The sequence below is a fragment of the Equus quagga genome, chromosome 13, assembly GCF_021613505.1.
Source record: "Equus quagga isolate Etosha38 chromosome 13, UCLA_HA_Equagga_1.0, whole genome shotgun sequence".
NCBI lineage: Eukaryota > Metazoa > Chordata > Mammalia > Perissodactyla > Equidae > Equus > Equus quagga.
This window is the reverse complement of record NC_060279.1, coordinates 6,067,280-6,086,068: the sequence shown is the minus strand read 5'-3', so window position 1 is coordinate 6,086,068 and position 18,789 is coordinate 6,067,280. Positions and strand designations below refer to the sequence as shown.

General features: G+C 39.4%; 1 protein-coding gene across 1 annotated transcript in view; it reads left to right on the top strand.

Annotated features, from left to right (window-relative positions):
• F5 (coagulation factor V) overlaps positions 1-18,789 on the top strand; it is a 79,819-nt gene that overhangs the window by 15,428 nt on the left and 45,602 nt on the right. The window contains exons 4-7 of the mRNA XM_046680429.1: positions 8,925-9,137; positions 12,177-12,320; positions 14,977-15,198; positions 16,486-16,651. Coding sequence (XP_046536385.1) covers positions 8,925-9,137; positions 12,177-12,320; positions 14,977-15,198; positions 16,486-16,651 — 745 coding nt within the window. The remainder of the gene's footprint in view (positions 1-8,924; positions 9,138-12,176; positions 12,321-14,976; positions 15,199-16,485; positions 16,652-18,789) is intronic.

Below are 18,789 nucleotides of genomic sequence, written 5' to 3'. Positions count from 1 at the left end.
GCGTCTGACATAAATGCCAAGTTATAGCTCAGTGTTTCCAAACTACTTCCAGTTGCACCCCCTTCCCAGGTGTGCCTGAGAGACACCTCAGTTATGTATAGGACAAGGGTGAGTAAGGCTTCGACAGGAAGGACAAATCGTGATTTGTAAAAACCCTCACAAGAACATTTCCTTTATAAATGTATTTAATAGGAATATGTTTTTAACCAGGAATAAAATATCTGCAACTGTATCTAGTCATTTTAAAACTTTCTATCACTAAGAGTTTCACTTTGAGGCTAAATTTCAGAAGTCCTGTAGCTGGCGTGCGCTCAACTTTTGGTTGTAATACTGCATCTTTCAGTAGATTTTGCTGTTCAGTCAGATCTTGAAACTGTTTGGGTCAATTACCTTTTTTTTTTTTTGAGGAAGATTAGGCTGAGTTTACTACTGCCAATTCTCCTCTTTTTGCTGAGGAAGACTGGCCCTGAGCTAACATCCGTGCCCATCTTCCTCTATTTTATATGTGGGATGCCTACCACAACATGGCTTTTGCCAAGCGGTGCCATGTCCGCACCTGGGATCCAAACTGGCGAAGCCTGGGCTGCCGAAGCGGAACGTGCGACCTTAACCGCTGCGCCACCGGGCCAGCCCTGGTCAATTACCTTTAAAAGTTTGTTTCAGAGTAAATCTCTATCTTATTCTTTTATTTGATTTATATTCTCACATTTTAAGTGTGTGAGTTGCATTATGAATACTATACCAAAAAATTAATAATATTACCAGCTGTTGGCTGGTAAGCCAACTCTCTGAATAAAAAATAAAAAAATAAAATTTCCACCAAAGATTGTTCTTTGTATTTAAGTGTCACCAAATTCTTTCTATGAAAACTTAGTCTTCTAGGTTTTTCCAAAACATTCCATGCTTGACATAATGTAGGTGATTACATTTTTCACATTTTATCTGAATATTTTGGCCTTATATAGACACTTCTTTAAGTATATGATAAATACCTGAAACAAACTGTAATGGCTAATATAATAATTCTCACAAATCTAAAAAATGTGAACTCCCCTTCGAAAGAGACTGACATGCCCTGTGCAATGGAGCCAGGCTCTTTATAAAACATCAGCATTCTAATTTGCCCGTTGCCTCAAGTATAACTTCTAAAAGAATGTTCTGAACCTTTGAAGGTACACTGAAGCATTCTCTAAGTTTATTAAATGGAGAGGAAAAGGGCTCTTCAAATACAAAAGAAACAAAGGAGGGTTTCATGAACAAGCACCCTAATGGGTGACCGAAGCAGCTCTTTATGTAACTTCACTGCCCCAAAGCTTGTACGCACCATTCTACATTTGAAAAATAAACACTGAGAGCCTTTTGGCAAATAACTGGTACCTCATGACAAGAGTAAACAAATTACAAAGCTGACTATGGACTGAGCAGGAAGTGAACAGAAGGGAGTGAATATAAAATAAAGCGCTACCCTTGTGGAAAGAATATTCTAGCAAGAAGTTCAACAAGGACTTTTTGTGCTTTAGCACAATAGTCTTTCCTGTTCATTTCTCCGCTTTTCAGTTAAGAATTTTAACTTTTTATTTTGATTACAAAGTCAAAATCTGATTCACCAAAATTGCATTTCATAAATGCTTCCTCTAAATAGTTGTTTATATTTCACACCTTGTGTTATGTAGGTTACAAAACCCAAGGGACAACATGCCTATTTTATTCTAGACTATAGGTAAAATAAAATACTTTGAAGTGAAAAGAATAAAAGCATTGATAAAATTATCCCCAAACTATCTCATTAATAATCCTCACTCAGTCTAATTAGAGTATCTATTCCCATGTACAAATCTATATTGTTCACTATTTGTTTCGAGATGCCCATAATTCACGTTTCAGTAGCATAGTAAACTTAATTAAAATCATTCATTCAATTATTTGAAATTTATCTTATATTTAACTAACAAATGAGTATGAAACGCTCAGTGATTTACTTTGGTTAACTAGATGGATATTTAAAAACTACCATGTGTTCAAATAAACCTGGATTTGAAACCCTGAACATTTAAAAATAAGTTTGATATCATCAGAAAATCAGTCACACTGCTATGTCTAGCAAGTGTTCCAGCCTCTTAGGTGATTCTCAGATATTTATATTGGTGGGTTCTCATTCCAGATGAACAATGTGCTGTAACGGTGGCTTCTCCACTGAAATGGCCTTAGAAGAAATTCAGAGGTGAAATCCATCACAACCAGGGCAGCAGCATGTATGCCACTGTTAACCAGGCTGTGAGCCCCTCAAGGTCTCAGGATGCCTTCTTTACATGTGTGCCCTGGCAGCCAGCACAGAGCCTGGAACGTAGATGATGGTGATGATGACGATGATGACAACTGAACTAAACTGAGGGACCCAGAACTGGATTAGAAAGTAGAGAATATGCATTATTTTCCCCTTGCTCTGAAATTTATTAATTTTGCTGGTAATTGTGAGCAGCTACCTAATCTTATTACGAGTTTTTACCACCTTTAGAATAAATACATCACCACCTTCAATCCTTCTCATATGTGTTAAGAGAACTCAAGAACACTTAAGATACATCTTACTAGGAGTAAGACATAACAGAAAGAGGCCATAGCAATTGTAAAATGGCTTGGAAAGGAAATAACCAAATTACTAAAGTATATTACCACAGGCTGCCATAGCATCGGTTAGGAGCCAGACATTCTACATATATTTTCCATAACCCATCAAAAATGATAATATTATCACTGGAAAAATGATTATATTATCTTAAGTTATGAATGAGAAAATTGAGGCTAAAAGGAAAGTTAAGAAACTTTCCTGAATTCACAGTTAGCAAGTAGTACAAACAAGAAATTTCAATTCTGGCCCCCAAACTCATGTACTTTCTCCTCCAATCTGGCAGAAGAATATATCATTAATCACATAATCTCACAAATATTTAATTATAAATTGTGATTAATGCTGTAATATATATGAATATAATGCTGTTACATATTGTGATATATATATATATCATATCTGATATATGTATATATATATCACAATTAGAGATTAGAGAATAAGTAAGCTGACATTTATGCTGATATCTGAAGGATGAGCACATATTTATCCAAAAAAAAAAGAGGAAGAATTTCAAACAGTATCTCTTACCCTATAAAGAATATCATGCTTTGCCCTTTTGAGAGCTTGTGAAGGCAATGGAAAGAGTGTCTCTTCTACTGTAGGAATCACCTGTGATATTTTAACAGTTGGAACAGAAGCATCACATCCAGAAACATCACAGGACCATAGGATCATAGTTAGAAAACTTCATGAGGCTACGAAGCATGAGGCATTGAATAAGCGCCAGCATGCTTGATTCAAGGTAGCTCTAGTCATCAACTTGCCATGTAAGTTCCAGTTAATAGACAAGGTTTGACCTGAGAGGGCAACTCTCCTTATCAGTCCTGTTTGTGCTTTGCTACCAAAGCTATTTTGTAACTTTCCAGAGATAATCCTTTCTACTTATTTGCAGAGACTCTTCCTCATAAACTCTTTTTTTCTTTTTGATTTAGAATGGAATAATATTATTTCTCACAGGAAGTTATTTAAGATTTTAACATTTCTCAGCTCCTGATCATTTTAACACTCAAATCCTTTTTATCAACAGAGTGCAAGTTCAGCCTGTAGTAAATATTGTTTTCAGTGTCAAACTATCTTTTGGGTACAAGAAAAGATGCAACAGAGTTCAGTGTTAAGCTTTTCACTAGCACAAGGGTCACAGAGTCAGATGTCTACAGCAGCCAGAAGGGTCACAGTGAAAAAATGAATCCAATAGGGACAGTGATCAGAGAACTAGTGTCCTATCTGAATGGGGCAGCCAGGACTCAGGTCCAGCCAAATTTTATGCAGGAATTTGGTCCAGCATCACCAGATCTCCAGGTTTTATTTATTTACTTACTTGTTTATTTATTTATTTATTTATTATTTTTTGACTGAGGAAGATCCGCCCTGAGCTAACATCTATTGCCAAGCTTCCTCTTTTTTTAGTTTGAGGAAGATTAGCCCTGAGCTAACATCCATGCCAAGCTTCCTCTATGTTGTATGTGGGTCACCGCTACAGCATGGCTGACAAGTCGTGTAGGTCCACGCCCGGGATCTGTACCTGCAAACCCGGGCCTCCGAAGCTGAGTGAGTGGAACTTTAACCACTATGGCACAGAGCTGGCCTCTATTTATTTTTTTAAGAGAAACCATCAATCCAGATTCTTATATAATATTTCCATATTGTTAATGTTGGAATTTAATTTGTTTTAATACCATACAATCTTAATCCTAACAAACACACCCATAAACTAAGACTTGATAACCTTGGTTCTGGCCCCAGGACCTTAAATCTTAAGAGTTCAATAACCTTCTCCATGTCAGGTACTGTGAAAGGCACCAGAGACACTAAGACAAATACAATCTACTACCTGCCTTTGAGTTGCTCTCATTCTGTTGACAGAAATGTGCACAATGCAAATTATTATCTGGTAGGAGAAAATGAAATTTATCATATAACCTCACACATATTTAATTATAAATTGTGATGAGTGCTATAAAAGAAAAAAAAGTAACACAATCAAGATCAGGGAAGGAGTTAGTTTACATTTTAGTTGGCATCTGAAGGATAAGCACACATTTACGCAAAGGAAGAAAGAGAAGGAGAATATTCTAGGCAGAGAGAATAAATAGTATCTGCAAAGCCCCTGAGGTGGGATGGAACATGGCATGCCTGGGGAACTAAAAAGGGCCCAAGTGACAGATACATAGTAGACAAGGGAAAAAGTCACACATGATGAGAATGAGGAGAGACACAGGAGTAGATCATACATGGATTTGTGGGCCCTGTTAAGGATTTTGTGAAATAAGAAGCCATTGTCAGGATTTTAAGCAGGAATATGGCTAAGTAAGATCTGGGGTTTTAAGGGATCATTCTGTCTAACAGGGTAGGAAATGGATTGGGAGGGTACTCTTGTGCTGGAATCCCAGTGACCAGTTAAGAGGCTAATTCTGGAGTCTAGACTTGTCCTAGAATGATGGCAGTAGAGATAGAGAAGAGTGAAAACTTGGGGTATATTTCAGAGCTAGTAGGTTGCTGTTGAAGTACAAAATGTGCACAGCATAAAAGTATGGAGGGAGATGACACTAGATAGGTAGACTGGGCAAACTCATGAATGACTTCAGCTGCCATGGTAACAAACTTAGACTTTATTGTGGGTAAGACAAGTCTCTTGAAGGTTTTATGGAATGAGTTGACACAGTTAGACTTGTATTGAGCTAATTAGTAACCTGATTCAGTCTCCTGTCTTCAGTCAAGACTTTATGGTCCAGCCATAACTAGTCTTCTTTTCCCTATGCCACCAGCTTAATCACCAACAATAAATTGGAGGCTTCTGACGGTATTAAAGCCCATCTTTGTTTCCTTTTGGGAAGGCAAATGAAATCATTATATTATTTCAAGGTTATTTGTATGCTTTCCCCAAAATATAAAGATGATGCTCTGTCCTAGGGAGAATATGTCAGTAAATCTAGATATTCCTACTCAACTCTTCTATCTTACAGCTTCCATGCTCAGAAGCTCATGTGGTACAGTCATGCATGTTGCTGCAGGGCCTAAATGCCCCATTGCTGATGGATGCATGAGGCTTGTTTCCCACTCCCATCTGGAGAGCCCAGACATACCTGATACTACGCATCAGTGTTTGTGAGTGGAATAGACTTTCCTGATAATGTATAATTAGACAAGGGGAGCTAACATTGCTGCAACATAAAATATTTCATATAGAAATTTAGCATCTCAGACTTTGGCTTCTGGACATGAGGGATCAGGTTTACTCTTTTGCTTAGCAACTAGATAGGCAGAAAAAATATATGAAACAACAGTTTTTAGACGTTGAACAACAGACACTGCAAGAGAGCAATCCTTGAGTGAAGAGTAACAAACAAGGTGGGCTCTATGAATACACAAGCTCACTGCTTGCAGAGTTTCCAGGGTACCACACAATGAGGGTAAACCAAAACAGAGCCCAGGAGTCTCTATGAATTGAGGAAATAGAGTTTAGACTTTGGGTAGGCCAAAGTCGCTGGAATTTGCAATTCGTGGGGCAGAGTCCTGGAGAGGATGGTACAGCCACAGGGAAAGAGCTCTTGAGAATCTATAGAGGGGTCCTGTCAAGTCTTCAACTAAGTACTGATTTGCACTTGCATGTGAGGAAAGTACTGAGGGTAAGGAAAATACCACCAGACAGAAAGAGACAGAACAATCCCTGGAAACACAAAGCTGGGAATAGTTTATGTTCCCACCATCAATGGGGCGGCAGGGGGTGGCAATCTATCCACTCAGTATTCTATACCAAACAAAAATATCCTTTTAAAGTGAAGACAAAATAAAGACTGCTTTAGACATACAAAGAAGAAATAATTTCTCACTAGCAGACTAGAAAATATATACAGGAAGTCCTTCAGGCAGAAGAACAAATTGTATCAGAGGGATATTTGGATCCATGAGAAGGATTGAAAAGTTCCAGAAATGGGTAAATATAGAGAAAATTTTTCCTCATTTTTAATGTCTTGAAAAGATAATTGATTATCTAAACTTAAAGCAAAAATAATAACAATATATTGTGGAACCTCTCCCCTTCCTGAGCTCACTTGCTCCATCATTAGCCACATATTCCTTTTGTTGAAAGCCCCATTCAACCCTCTGCACTTCTTTTAATCTTCAGCATCTCAGTTCCCTCTCTTCAATAAGGAAGAACAATTTCTACATCCTCCTCTTCCTCTCCCACCAGGAGGAAAAATCTAGTATACATAATTTATCAAGTATACATAATTTGTAAATAACAGTTTATTATTCTACATATTATATATGTAGAAGTGAAATCTATGACAAAGGCTGGGAGGGGAGAAATGGAAACACACTATTGCAAGTTTCTTATAAATGAAATGGTATAATATTATTTGCAGGTAGACTGCGATAAGTTAAAGTTGTGTATTGTAAACTGAAGACTGCCATTAATAATAATAATATTGGCTTACAAAGCAAAGCTAGTAAGCCAATAGTGGAGATAAAAAGGAATCATAAAAAGAAACTCAATTAATTCAAAAGAAAGCAGGAAAGAAGAAAAAAAGACCAGATGGACAAACAGAAAACACAGCAGGATGGTAGATTTAAACCCAGTCACAACAATCATTATATGAGAAGCGAATGGGAAGAACACTACGACTAAGAGACAGATTGTAAGGTTGTCCAAAAAGCAACATCCAACTTTATGCTGAACTCAAGAAATCCACTTTCAAGACAAAGATAAAAGTAGAGGATGGAAAGAGATATACTAACTAACACTAATCAAACATAATGGAGTGTATAATACGGTATTCCATTTATATGACATTACAGGAAAGCAAAATATAATGACAGAAAGCAGATCAGTAGTTGCCTGGGCCCAGAGGGTACGGGAAGGTATTGACCAGAAATGGCCCAAGGAAGCTTTTGGAGTGATGGAACTGTTCTACAGCTTGATTGCAATGGTAGCTATAGAAATGTACATATTTGTCAAAACTCAGCAACTATTATACTTAAAATTGGTAGATTTTATTGTATGCAATTTATACCTCAATAAAGGTGATGAAAGGAATAGAGGGACAGAGAGAAAGGGAGGGAGGGCAGAAGGGAGAAAAGGAACGAGGGAGGGAGGAATAAAGAGAAGAAGAGGAAGAGGGAAAGAGAAAGAAGGAAAGAAATGAACCATTTCTGTTTTCAAAAAGTACAGTCACTTCAGTAAGAATAGTTTCCAGTGGCCCTTTACCCAACCATGTAAAACATTTTAGTCCTTTTTTCTGATCCTTACTGTCTGCCCACATTTACACTCTGATGGTCTCACCTCTGACCTCAAGGAATTTATTAAACTGTTGTGCTAAAGACAACTGCATCCCAAAGAGAAATTCTGGCATCACCTGATAGTGAAACTTTCACCTAATTAAACGAGGAATGCCTCAGACAGAGGAAACTGCCCTTTGCACTTAGCTGTCTATGACACTGACCTCTCCCCTTCCTGACCTCACTTGCTCCATCACTAGCCACATCTTCCTTTTATTGTTGAAAGCTCCATCCAACCCTCTGCACTTTTAATCTTCAGCATCTCACTTCTCTCTCTTCGATAAGAAAGAACAATTTCTACATCCTCTTCCTCTCCCACCAGGAGGGGAAATTGAATATAGGTAAAAGTGTTAATGGTGGGTCTTTTGGTACACAAAGGACCAAAGTAAGACATCTGAACTTCAAAGGGTAGACACGTTTCATACTCACAAGGACAGCTAGACTGCATATGGAGCCAGACTCTAAGACGCTGAGGAAAGACAGGATAATCAGATGGTGGAGACGTGATAAAGCAATAAAACAGGGCTGAGGGTATCAGCAGTTGGAAAGAAGATATGAAATACTTACAGAGCAAAACAAAACAATATATAAACAGCTCTGAGTGTACTTACATCCCATGCTAATGGGCGGTTAAGTATGTGTGGCTTGTGAACTACCGTAGAGAAAATATAACCCATTCTCTTATTCTGAGATGATTTTCTGATGAAAGGTGAATCAGTTCTCTGATCATATTTAAATAATAATTATTTAGATACCATGGGAAATTAACTTGCTAAACCTTAATTAGTGTACTAGTAACATTTCTTGTTCACTTCAGATTTCAATGGACTCAAAGCCTTTATAATAACATAGACATAGAAATGGATATATGTGAATCTTTCCAAATAATGAAGGTTCCCTATAGAAAAGCATTTATATCTCTATGGATATCTTATGTTCCCCAGATTTAAGAGTGATGAAAAAGCAGCCCTCAGAAACTGTCCAGATGTTTTCACAACTTTTACTTCTCCAGGTGCTTCTTACTCTGACCACACATTCCCTGCAGAGAAGATGGATGATGCTGTAGCTCCAGGCCAAGAATATACCTATGAGTGGCATATCGCTGAGGACAGTGGGCCCACCCATGATGACCCTCCATGCCTCACACACATCTATTACTCCTATGAAAATCTGACACAGGACTTCAACTCTGGGCTGATAGGACCTCTGCTTATTTGTAAGAAAGGTAAAAAAAAAATCAACAACAACAAAGATGTTGGAGTGGTAAGGACTTCTATAATGGAATGGGGCTTGGGAGAATCTTGGTACCTCTTTGCAAATCAAGCAGAGGGAGAAGGATGCACAAACCAGTAGTTGTTTGACATTGATATTTGAGGGTTTGGAATCCTCCTCTATTTCTTTCAATCCCTCCTCTTCTCAGTCCTGGGAGCCTCTCCCAAGTAAATCCTGTCTGATAGTATGTTCTGATGCCATGCCCGTATGATCCGTAACATTTTCCTCAAGGCCAAGTCTTCTTGGAAGTGTACAGCAGCCTATATTCTGCTGAGAGTACTTGGAAAGAACTTTGATGAGCATATCTGAGGTATGGGTTGGTACTTTGGTCTACAAACACGCAAAATTCCTGCTTCGGGTAGTAGGTTTCAAACACACTTAACTGACTTTAGAAGAAATTTCATTGGCCGAGTTTCTTTTTTTTTCCTTCCCCAGAGGAAACCTAGGGTCCTACTTTCCTTTATTCATGTAAAACAGTAGTATATATAGCTCTACACCTTGTCTTTTTCCCTTAAAAACAATAAATATTGGAAGTTGTCCCTTGATACTACATACAGTGCCATTTTTTGTAACAGCTACGTGATATTTCATTTTTTGGATGTTCTATGATTATTTAACCAGGCCACTATTTATGGACATCTAACTCTTTTGTTATCAAACGTTGTTACACAAAACCAAGCTGTGACACAACCGTGTTGTATGGGAATAGCCTTGTGCATGTGGCCCTGTGCAAGAAAGTGCATGTGTAATTTTGATAATGTGGCAAATTGCCCTTCAGGAAAAATTGTATGAACATGCTTATTCCCCCGTATCCTCTCCAGTGTGTTTTCTCAGACTTTTCCATCTTGGGTGATCTGATGGGTAAAAATGTAAGTGAGGTTGAGCATCTTTTCATATGTTGAAGAGCCATTTCTATCTCCCTTTCAGAGCTATTATTTTGCCCAGTTTTCTACTGTGTTGTTGACCCTTTTATTGATTTGTAGGAGGTCTTTATATATTAAGGAAACTAGCCTTTGTATGTGATAGGAATTGCAACTATTTTTTATTAGTTTCCTATTTTTCTTTTGACTTTCTCTATTCCTTGAATGATCTTTTAAAAACGTAATTTGGATCACATCACTCCTCTGCCTGACACCAGACTCCAGTGGTCTTTGGATAAAGACCAAAATCCTCACCATGGCCCACATAACTCTGCTGACTTCTAGAGTTTATCTTCTCCAGTTCTCCCCACTTTTCAATTTTTAAAATTATAAAATGTCTGATATATATAAAGAACGTATATATGTAAATTACACAGCAAAATAATAATATAAACACCCATGAACCCGTCTCCCAAATAAGAACTAGAACATTCCCAATGCTCCTGTAGCATGTCGCTGTGCAACTTCCTTGATCCCACTGCCTTCCTCTCCTACTCCAAACCCGACCAGTCTCTCAAATTTTGTGTTTACCATTCCTTTGCCATTTTCAAAAATGGTTTCCTCTGGGATGTCTCTGCCCCTAGAGAATTCGTTGTTCAGTTTTGCAGTGTGTGGTCCACAGCTCATGCTTTTCTCTCTGATACTGTTTCCAAAACTGGGCTGTGTTGGCCCGGGGCCTTTGGTTCATCTCTCGTCACAGATGTATGATGTTCTCATCCTTACTTGTCCATTCTCCTGTTGATGGCCATTTAGCTTTCTCAGTGCTACAGGGAACACTCTTGTATGCGTTTGCTCATACATGAGTGCAGGTGTTTCTTTCGGGCACAGGACTTGGGGACCATGGGATCATGTTCACCTTTATAAGATGGTGCCTCAGCTGTTTTCAGAGCAGTTCTCCCAGCCTGGCCACCAGCCATGTGGCCTGGGGTCCAGAATGTGGATGCTGGGCTCAGGCTGCCCACTGATTCCTGGCCGTGCTGAGGGTGAGCTTGGGTGACCGCACAACCACTCCCTGCCTTGGCCTCCCTGCTTGTGAAGTTGGGTGTTGATGGTGCCAACCTGCAGGGCAATAAGGTTCAATGGAGTCAAAATCTGTGGAAGATGCTTGGTTTTTGCCCATCTAGCTGTGTAAAACATGGCCTCTGTGGTCTTAACATGCATTTCTCTGGTTGCCTGGGAGGCTGAGCATGTTTTCCTGTTATGAACAGGATTCATGTTTCTTCTTCTGTGAAAAGTCGGTTCCTATTGTTGCCTATTTTTCTTTCGGCTGTATGTCTTTTTTTATTTTAATTTTAATTTATTTCACACATAACATAACATTTACCATCTTAGGCTGAGTTTCTTAACGGCAAGCTTAGATTTCCATTTTACCCCAAAAGAATTCAACCCATCTTTCATTAGAACAAACAACCACAATGAACTAAGCTGTGGGAAATAATGTGATGACCATCTGTCTATACATACACACACACCATACCTACATACATTCCTAATTCATTTATTCACTACACAAATAAATGTTTTCATTGCCTGGTATATAAAAGATACTGTGACGGTACTGAAAAAAATTAAAACTTATAAAAAGCTCTTTTTTCATTTTACTATCAGCTGCATTTTTTCCTCATATGAGAGTGGATTGATCTTGACCCTCTCGATCAATTATCTAGTGCCCCATTACATGTATAAGCAAGATGACTGTATTAAAGTTGGAGTGTGTGCTTTTACCAACCAGCTATGGTAGCTCAGTATATGCCTGTTGACACTGGAGGAAATGAATACTTTTACTGAAGTCTTGACAGTCACCAAATGTTTTTTCTTTGTGCCAGATCAAATTTACCTTTAAAGCCCCACTCCTGTAGGCTATGAGGTGTGAGAAAACACTTTATTTGGCACCAGGATTTTAATAAGTAATCATTGTTGCTTGATAAAGATGCTATTTTTTAAAACAAGAACTTTTTAAAGTCGATATTATTATGATTGGTTGCTTGCCTTAAACTCTTTACTATCTAGGAACAGCTAATGAGAGTCTTCCATCTGGGATTCTATTGAAAACCATGTCTTTTTTTTCACAGGCACCCTAACTGATGATGGGATTCAGAAGCTGTTTGACAAGCAACACGTGCTGATGTTTGCTGTGTTTGATGAAAGCAAGAGCTGGAGCCAGTCATCGTCCCTAATGTACACAGTAAATGGCTATGTGAATGGGACGATGCCAGGTAACATGTAGGCTGCATGCTATCCAACAACAGTAGAATCATTAGTACCTTTGGTTCCTTTGTTTTCCTCAAGGCACTAGTAAGTTGACCATACTCACTATTTTGCAACTCCTAATCAGAAAGGTAATGTAATCTAGATAAGTGGTTCTCGAGATTTTATCATCTTTTGTTGTTGTTGTTAAACCAGCAAGTACAACAGGCAAACTGGGGGCTACCTAAGAGAAGGCGTGTGCAGCCTTATTAGATGTAGTGCTCTGGGCAGGTTTCACCTTGGCCTGCCTCTCCAGGGAGACCTCCAGGATATAAGCTCAGTACTCTTCAGTGAGTTCTGTGGTCCCTGCTGCATGGTGACTATGCCTTCTTCCACAGAGGAAGCCCTATGGGACAGAAGTTCAAGGTCAATCCCTAGCAGGAAGGGTCAGCAGGAAGCATGCAATGAAGACACTTACAGTGAAGATGAACAAGAGATTAGGAGAGATACCTCACTACTAGCATTTCCAAAGGTGATGGAGGAGTCATATTCAATGGTGTTTGGGATGTTTTCTCTTTCCATTTGCATGTAGACTTTTGTGAAAAAGCAAAGTCATGGCAACTGTTAAGAGAAAAAAAAAACCAACTTACTCCCACCTAGACCATTTGTACTTCTTTCTGATGGAAGTGACTTAGAATCAAAGATCCTGAGGAAAAAAATGGAAAAATTAAAATATCACATTATTAAATAAACCATACTTCAAAACACAAAGCTTCTCAGAGGCCATTCTCTATATCTGAAAATCACAAATGGCTTCACTTACTAAAAACAAAACTTGTCAGGAGTTGAGGTCTGGACATTGCCTTTAAATTTTATTCTATTTCATTTAACTCCACCTTCCTTTACCACGTGGGTTATTACAAACAGATGCAGCTGACTCTGGGTTTTGATTCAGAGTTCCAAAATTTACTTAACTGATGTCTACCTTGGGAGCTCTGAGTTCAAACCTTGCTCACTTCTCTACCTTAGAGTGGTCCTGAGCATTAATCATCTCAATATGCTTACTTACAAAAATGGATTAACCATCTATCCTGGTGCAGAGGGTGTTTAAGAATGTTTTTACATGTAAAATGGCATGTCCAGAACTATGGGCCTTAGAGGAGAGCGGTCAAAAGAGAAATTGTGTCTGTGTCCTGGCAGAGTGAATCATCTGTGTAAAGAGATATAAGCCCCCAAAAGCAAACCATACGCACAAAAATAAAATTAATAATTTAATCAGGGCATAGAGTTTATGAATTTATAGTTGAAAAAGACAGGGTAGTTGGGGTTAAGAGGGGCAGGGTAGGAAATGTCATCAGCAGAGACTGAGAGAAGTTAATGCTTGTAAAACTGCCCTGTGCAGCAGTATAAATTGAATAAAGAGGATAAATGCTATGAGCATTCCTTTGGGGCGATAAATGCTTCCAAAGCCTTTTAGCTTCTTGTTTTCAGGTTCTATCTCCTTGTTCTCACCTGAGATACCAGGAATCCCTGTCTTGTTACAATAGTCTCCTAAAAGAGATAAACCCCTCAGCTGCTCTGTAGGTAAGGGAAGGATGCTCAGCCCTGTGATCTACTGACTATGAATCTGAAATTTAAAACTCAAGCCAAGGATAGAAGCCAGGCTTGGAATCTCCTACAGAACAAATTGGCATTTTCCCAGTCACTATGGGAGCAAAGAAGGAGCAAAATTCAGCTTTTGTACTCAGTTCTTATTACTCCATCCATGAAATGCTCCTAGTGGCCCAGCATAATGAGGACTTGTCCATTGCATTTTAAAGAGAGCCTGTAACTCATAAAGTAATTCATTGCCTCATCATTAAAATAATCAACAAGTGGGTAAAGAAGCAATATAAAATCCTTAAATCATCTTCACAGGGTCTTCCCCTCAGGCAGAGCTTTGACGTATATGCAGCTGAGAGGATTAGGCCCTTGAGCTCAGCCCTATTGGAGGCTCTGGCAACTCCCTCCAGCTAAGCCCAGATTGGTTCTAGAGTGACCTACTGCCTAGGCTTGCCCAGGACTTTCCCAGTTCTATCATTAAAAGTCCTGCATCCCGGGAAACCCCTCAGTCTTAGCAAACCAGAATGGTTGGTCACGTACTTGGTTCCCTCCTTTACCTAATCTCTTAGCAATCCCTGTGTTTTTGAAGTAACATCCCCCATCTCTGGGCTCTATTCTTTTTTTGCAGGGAAAGATTCACCCTGAGCTCACATCTGTTGCCAGTCTTCCTCTTTCTTTCCCTCCCCAAAGCCCCAGTACATGGTTGTATATCCTAGTTGTGAGTCATTCGAGTTCTTCTTTGTGAGCCACCACCACAGCATGGTAACTGACAGATAGGTGGTGTGGTTCTACAACCAGAAAGTGAACCCACCACTGAAGTGGTGGGCGCTGAACTTTAACCACTAGGCCATCAGGGCTGGCTCAATCTTGGCTCTATTCTTACCTCTCTGGTACCACTTACTGCAATGAGCTATGACTGATTGTTTGCCCGTCACTCAGGAACCATAATTGGAGTGTCTATACTCCCAGAACCTTGCACAATGCCTGATGCATAGCAGGTACTCACTATGTATCTGGTGAGTGAATTTTTTATCACAGAGTGCTGACTGCTTGTTTTGGGCCCCATCTCTCCCTCTCTCTCAGATATAACAGTTTGTGCCAATGACCACATCAGCTGGCATCTGATTGGAATGAGCTCTGGGCCAGAACTGTTCTCCATTCATTTCAGTGGGCAAGTCCTGGAACAGAACCGTCATAAGATCTCAGCCATCAGCCTCGTCAGTGCCACAGCCACTACTGCAAACATGACTATAAGCCCAGAGGGAAAATGGATCGTATCTTCTCTCATCCCAAAACATTTTCAAGGCAAGAAACTCTTCCAACAGCCTTGCTTATGAATGTAGGATCCTTTCTCCCCAGGCACTAACTCCCTCCTTCTCCTTTGTCCTTTCAAGCCACCCACACTCCAGAATACATGCCTTGGTCCCTGAGAACAGAATTTAGATACTCTGCTCTTAGACTTATAACCCATTAGTTGGGGATGGAGGAAGTGGAGGAATTGACAAAGATTTTAAAAAGTGAAGCAAAAGCTGAAGAGATCTCTACTTCCTCCAAAGAAGAAAGGAGGAAGGAAACAAAAATGCATACATATTCTTTCTGAGGTATTTAATATGTAGCTAAAGGAAAAGACCCAGATGCTAGAATAAGACAAACATCTGCAAATTTATAGAAACATCAAGTTACAGAAAGTGTAAAAGTTGTAATTATCTTTTATAACAAGATGAGCACAAAGCCTGGCACAAAGAGGAACCCAATGGATGTGTGTTGAATGGATCAAACATAATGTTTAAACAGATGAGGAGTGGGCTTTAAAGAACATCAGTTAATTCTGGTGGGAAACAAAAATTGGCACAGGTTGCTATGTGGTATCAAGTAAATAAAATACCTAATTGTTCTAATATACATTGTTGCTTTAAAACTGTTGGGAGGAAGGTTTGTGTAAACAGAGAGTAAATTGTAAGCAAATGATATCACTACAGGAAATCATTTGTTACCCAAATAATGTGTATAAAAGCAAGATAGGTAGGAAGAGACGCTTCAGGGGATCATTTCGTTTTCTTTTTGCCCTGAGCGGTCAAAATTATACTTGAAATGATGAAACTGTCACAATATCCCTGGGAGACAGAGTCCCAAATAGTGATGAAATAACAACAACAATAACATTACTGAGGTTAAACTTTTTGTGTATTAACTTATTTAATTTTTAACAACAATTTCATACAGTATGTACTAATATTATCTTCATTTTACTAATAAAGGAACAGATGACAGGCAAAATGAGACATCAATAAGACCTAAGTCATGAGGTTTTAAGGATCTGGAAATTACAAAGAATTTTCTTTCTCTAGAAGAAACAAAAGCTATCTTTTCAAATTTTCTCCCTAATCCATCCTTTCTTTGCCTTGCTTTTTATTCTTGCCCCTTTCCCTATTGTATTGAAAAAGCTCCAAACCAAAATGTCCAAAAGTTGCCTGAGCATTACTTTCACTGCTATTATTTAAACCTTCTACAAATTTATTTAAAAGATATGCATTTTGATCAGCCTTAATTTCTTCTCTCAAATTCTGTCACTGTCTTTATGTCCTCACTCAGCTGGGATGAAGGCTTACTTAGACATTAAAAACTGCGCAAAGAAAACCCGGAATCCTAAGAAACTAACTCGTGACCAGAGGCGGCATATTAAGAGGTGGGAATACTTCATTGCTGCAGAGGAAGTCATTTGGGATTATGCACCTGTAATACCAGCGAACATGGACAAGTAAGTTTTGGAGATTCTTATGACTGTGCAAAGATTCAAGATATGTTCCATAGGATCCTAGATGTGTGGGGTGAAATGTCATGAGTTGACAGCTCTCAAGGGAGTAAATGTATTGGATTCCATTCAGGTCTTGATATTCAAATCAGTATAGAGTTACCCCAAACTCACCAAGGGAATTCAGCATAATTATAATAACAGTAGTAGTAGCAGCAGCAGCAGCAGTAGTCATAGCAGCTACCACTTGTTGAATGCTTGCTATTCCAAACACTATGTTAAACCCTTTATAAAACCTCCACTGTAACTCTACAAGTTAGAAACAGCTCTTATTTATTTTGTAGATTAGGAAATTGCTCAGAGAGATTGAGAAATCTGGAAATTCAAATAGCTCTTAAACACTTTTAAAAATACTCAAGCTCACTCACCATAAGAAAATGCAAATTAAACTTCTATAAATACTATTTTTCACCTATCAGACCTACAAGTCCAGGTAACATAATCTGTTGGCAAGGCTGTGGGAAACAAACACTATCATATATTGCTGGTGGAAGAGTAAATTGGAAAAGCTACTCAAGAGGATAATTTGGCAATATGTATCAAAATTATAAACGCATATACCCTTTGACCCAACAATCTCACCCTGGGAATTTATTATATAGATATACTTGTTCACAGGTGAAATGATGTATGTACAGGATTTTCAATGCTGCACTGTTAGTACCATCAAAAAATTGGAAACAAGACCTGGTGGGAGCCCTCCCAAGGGCCAGAAGGGAGCCACACCCATCTACATACCTGGGAAAAATGTCCATCGATAGGAAAGTAGTTTAATAAGTATGGTACATTGATACAATGAAATACTATACATCTGTTTAAAAAAGGATGCAAACACTCTAAGTACTAATATAAAAAGTTCTCCAATATATATCGTCAAATTAAAAAGTCAAGGGAGCCAGATAGCAGAATAGGAGGTGCCCCATTCATGTCCCCCCACAGCAACAGTAATTTGACAGCCATCTACAAAAAAAAGTGCTTTTGTGAGAGCTTTGGAATCTAGGCAGGAACTTACAAAATCCTGGTGGAAGCTGCTCTGAGGGCTGTTTTGAGATGGCAAGTCCATGCTCAGGTGGTAAGTTTGCTGACTGTTGCCCTAGCTACAAATCTGGACACACGTTCATCCACTTTGGGACTTGGCCTTGGTCCTGCCATGAGCACCATTTGACAAGGGACCCAGGAGGAATCTCACCTGTCCATGATGCTGGAGGCTAGCCTGCAGAACTCAGTCTGACTATGGATCTTGAAGCAGCCCCAAAGCCAGCTCCAGCCTCTCCCAGCCATGGTCTAGGAGTAGTCCTGCCTGCTCAAGGACTCACTGGGAGTCACACCAATCCATGCTCTGGAGGCTGGCCTGCAGACCTTGGTCCCAGTGCAGATCTTAAAGCAGCCCTGTAACCCAGGTCCAGCCCTCCCAACTGCAGTCTAGGAGCAGTCCTGCCCACCCAGGGACCCACCCAGTGACCTGGTGGGAGCCCTTCCAAGGTCCAGATGATAGCCACACCCATGCACACACCTAGTAAAAGTCCCACCATTTGTGAACTCCAACTGCAGACCTTGAAGTGAACCATTATCCCAGTGTACCAGCTTTACTGATGAAGGTCCTGGAGGCAGTCCCATCTTCCCAGGGACCAGAGAGAATCCATGCCAACCTGAGCCCCTGGGAAAAGGCCTTCCAACCACAGACACTGCTGCAGGCCCAGTAGTAGCCACATGACCTGGTTCCAACCTCATTCAATTGGGATCCCAGAGGCAAGCCCATCAGCCCAGAGACCTGACAGGAGAAGGTCTTTACCTACCAAAATCAGTCTTTAAAGACTGGAAGAGGGTGTTTGTTCCTTCACATGCATAGACATCAACACAAGGCTATACAAATCACAAAGAATCAGGCAAATATGACACCACATAAGGAAACTAATAAATCTCTAGTAACTGATGTGAAATAAGGAGGTCTACAAATTGTCTGGCAAGGAATTCAAAATAATCATCTTAAAGAAGCTCAATGAAGTGCAAGAGAACATAGATGGGCAACTAAACAAAATCAGGAAAACAATGCATGAACATAATGAGAAGTTTAATAAAGAAAT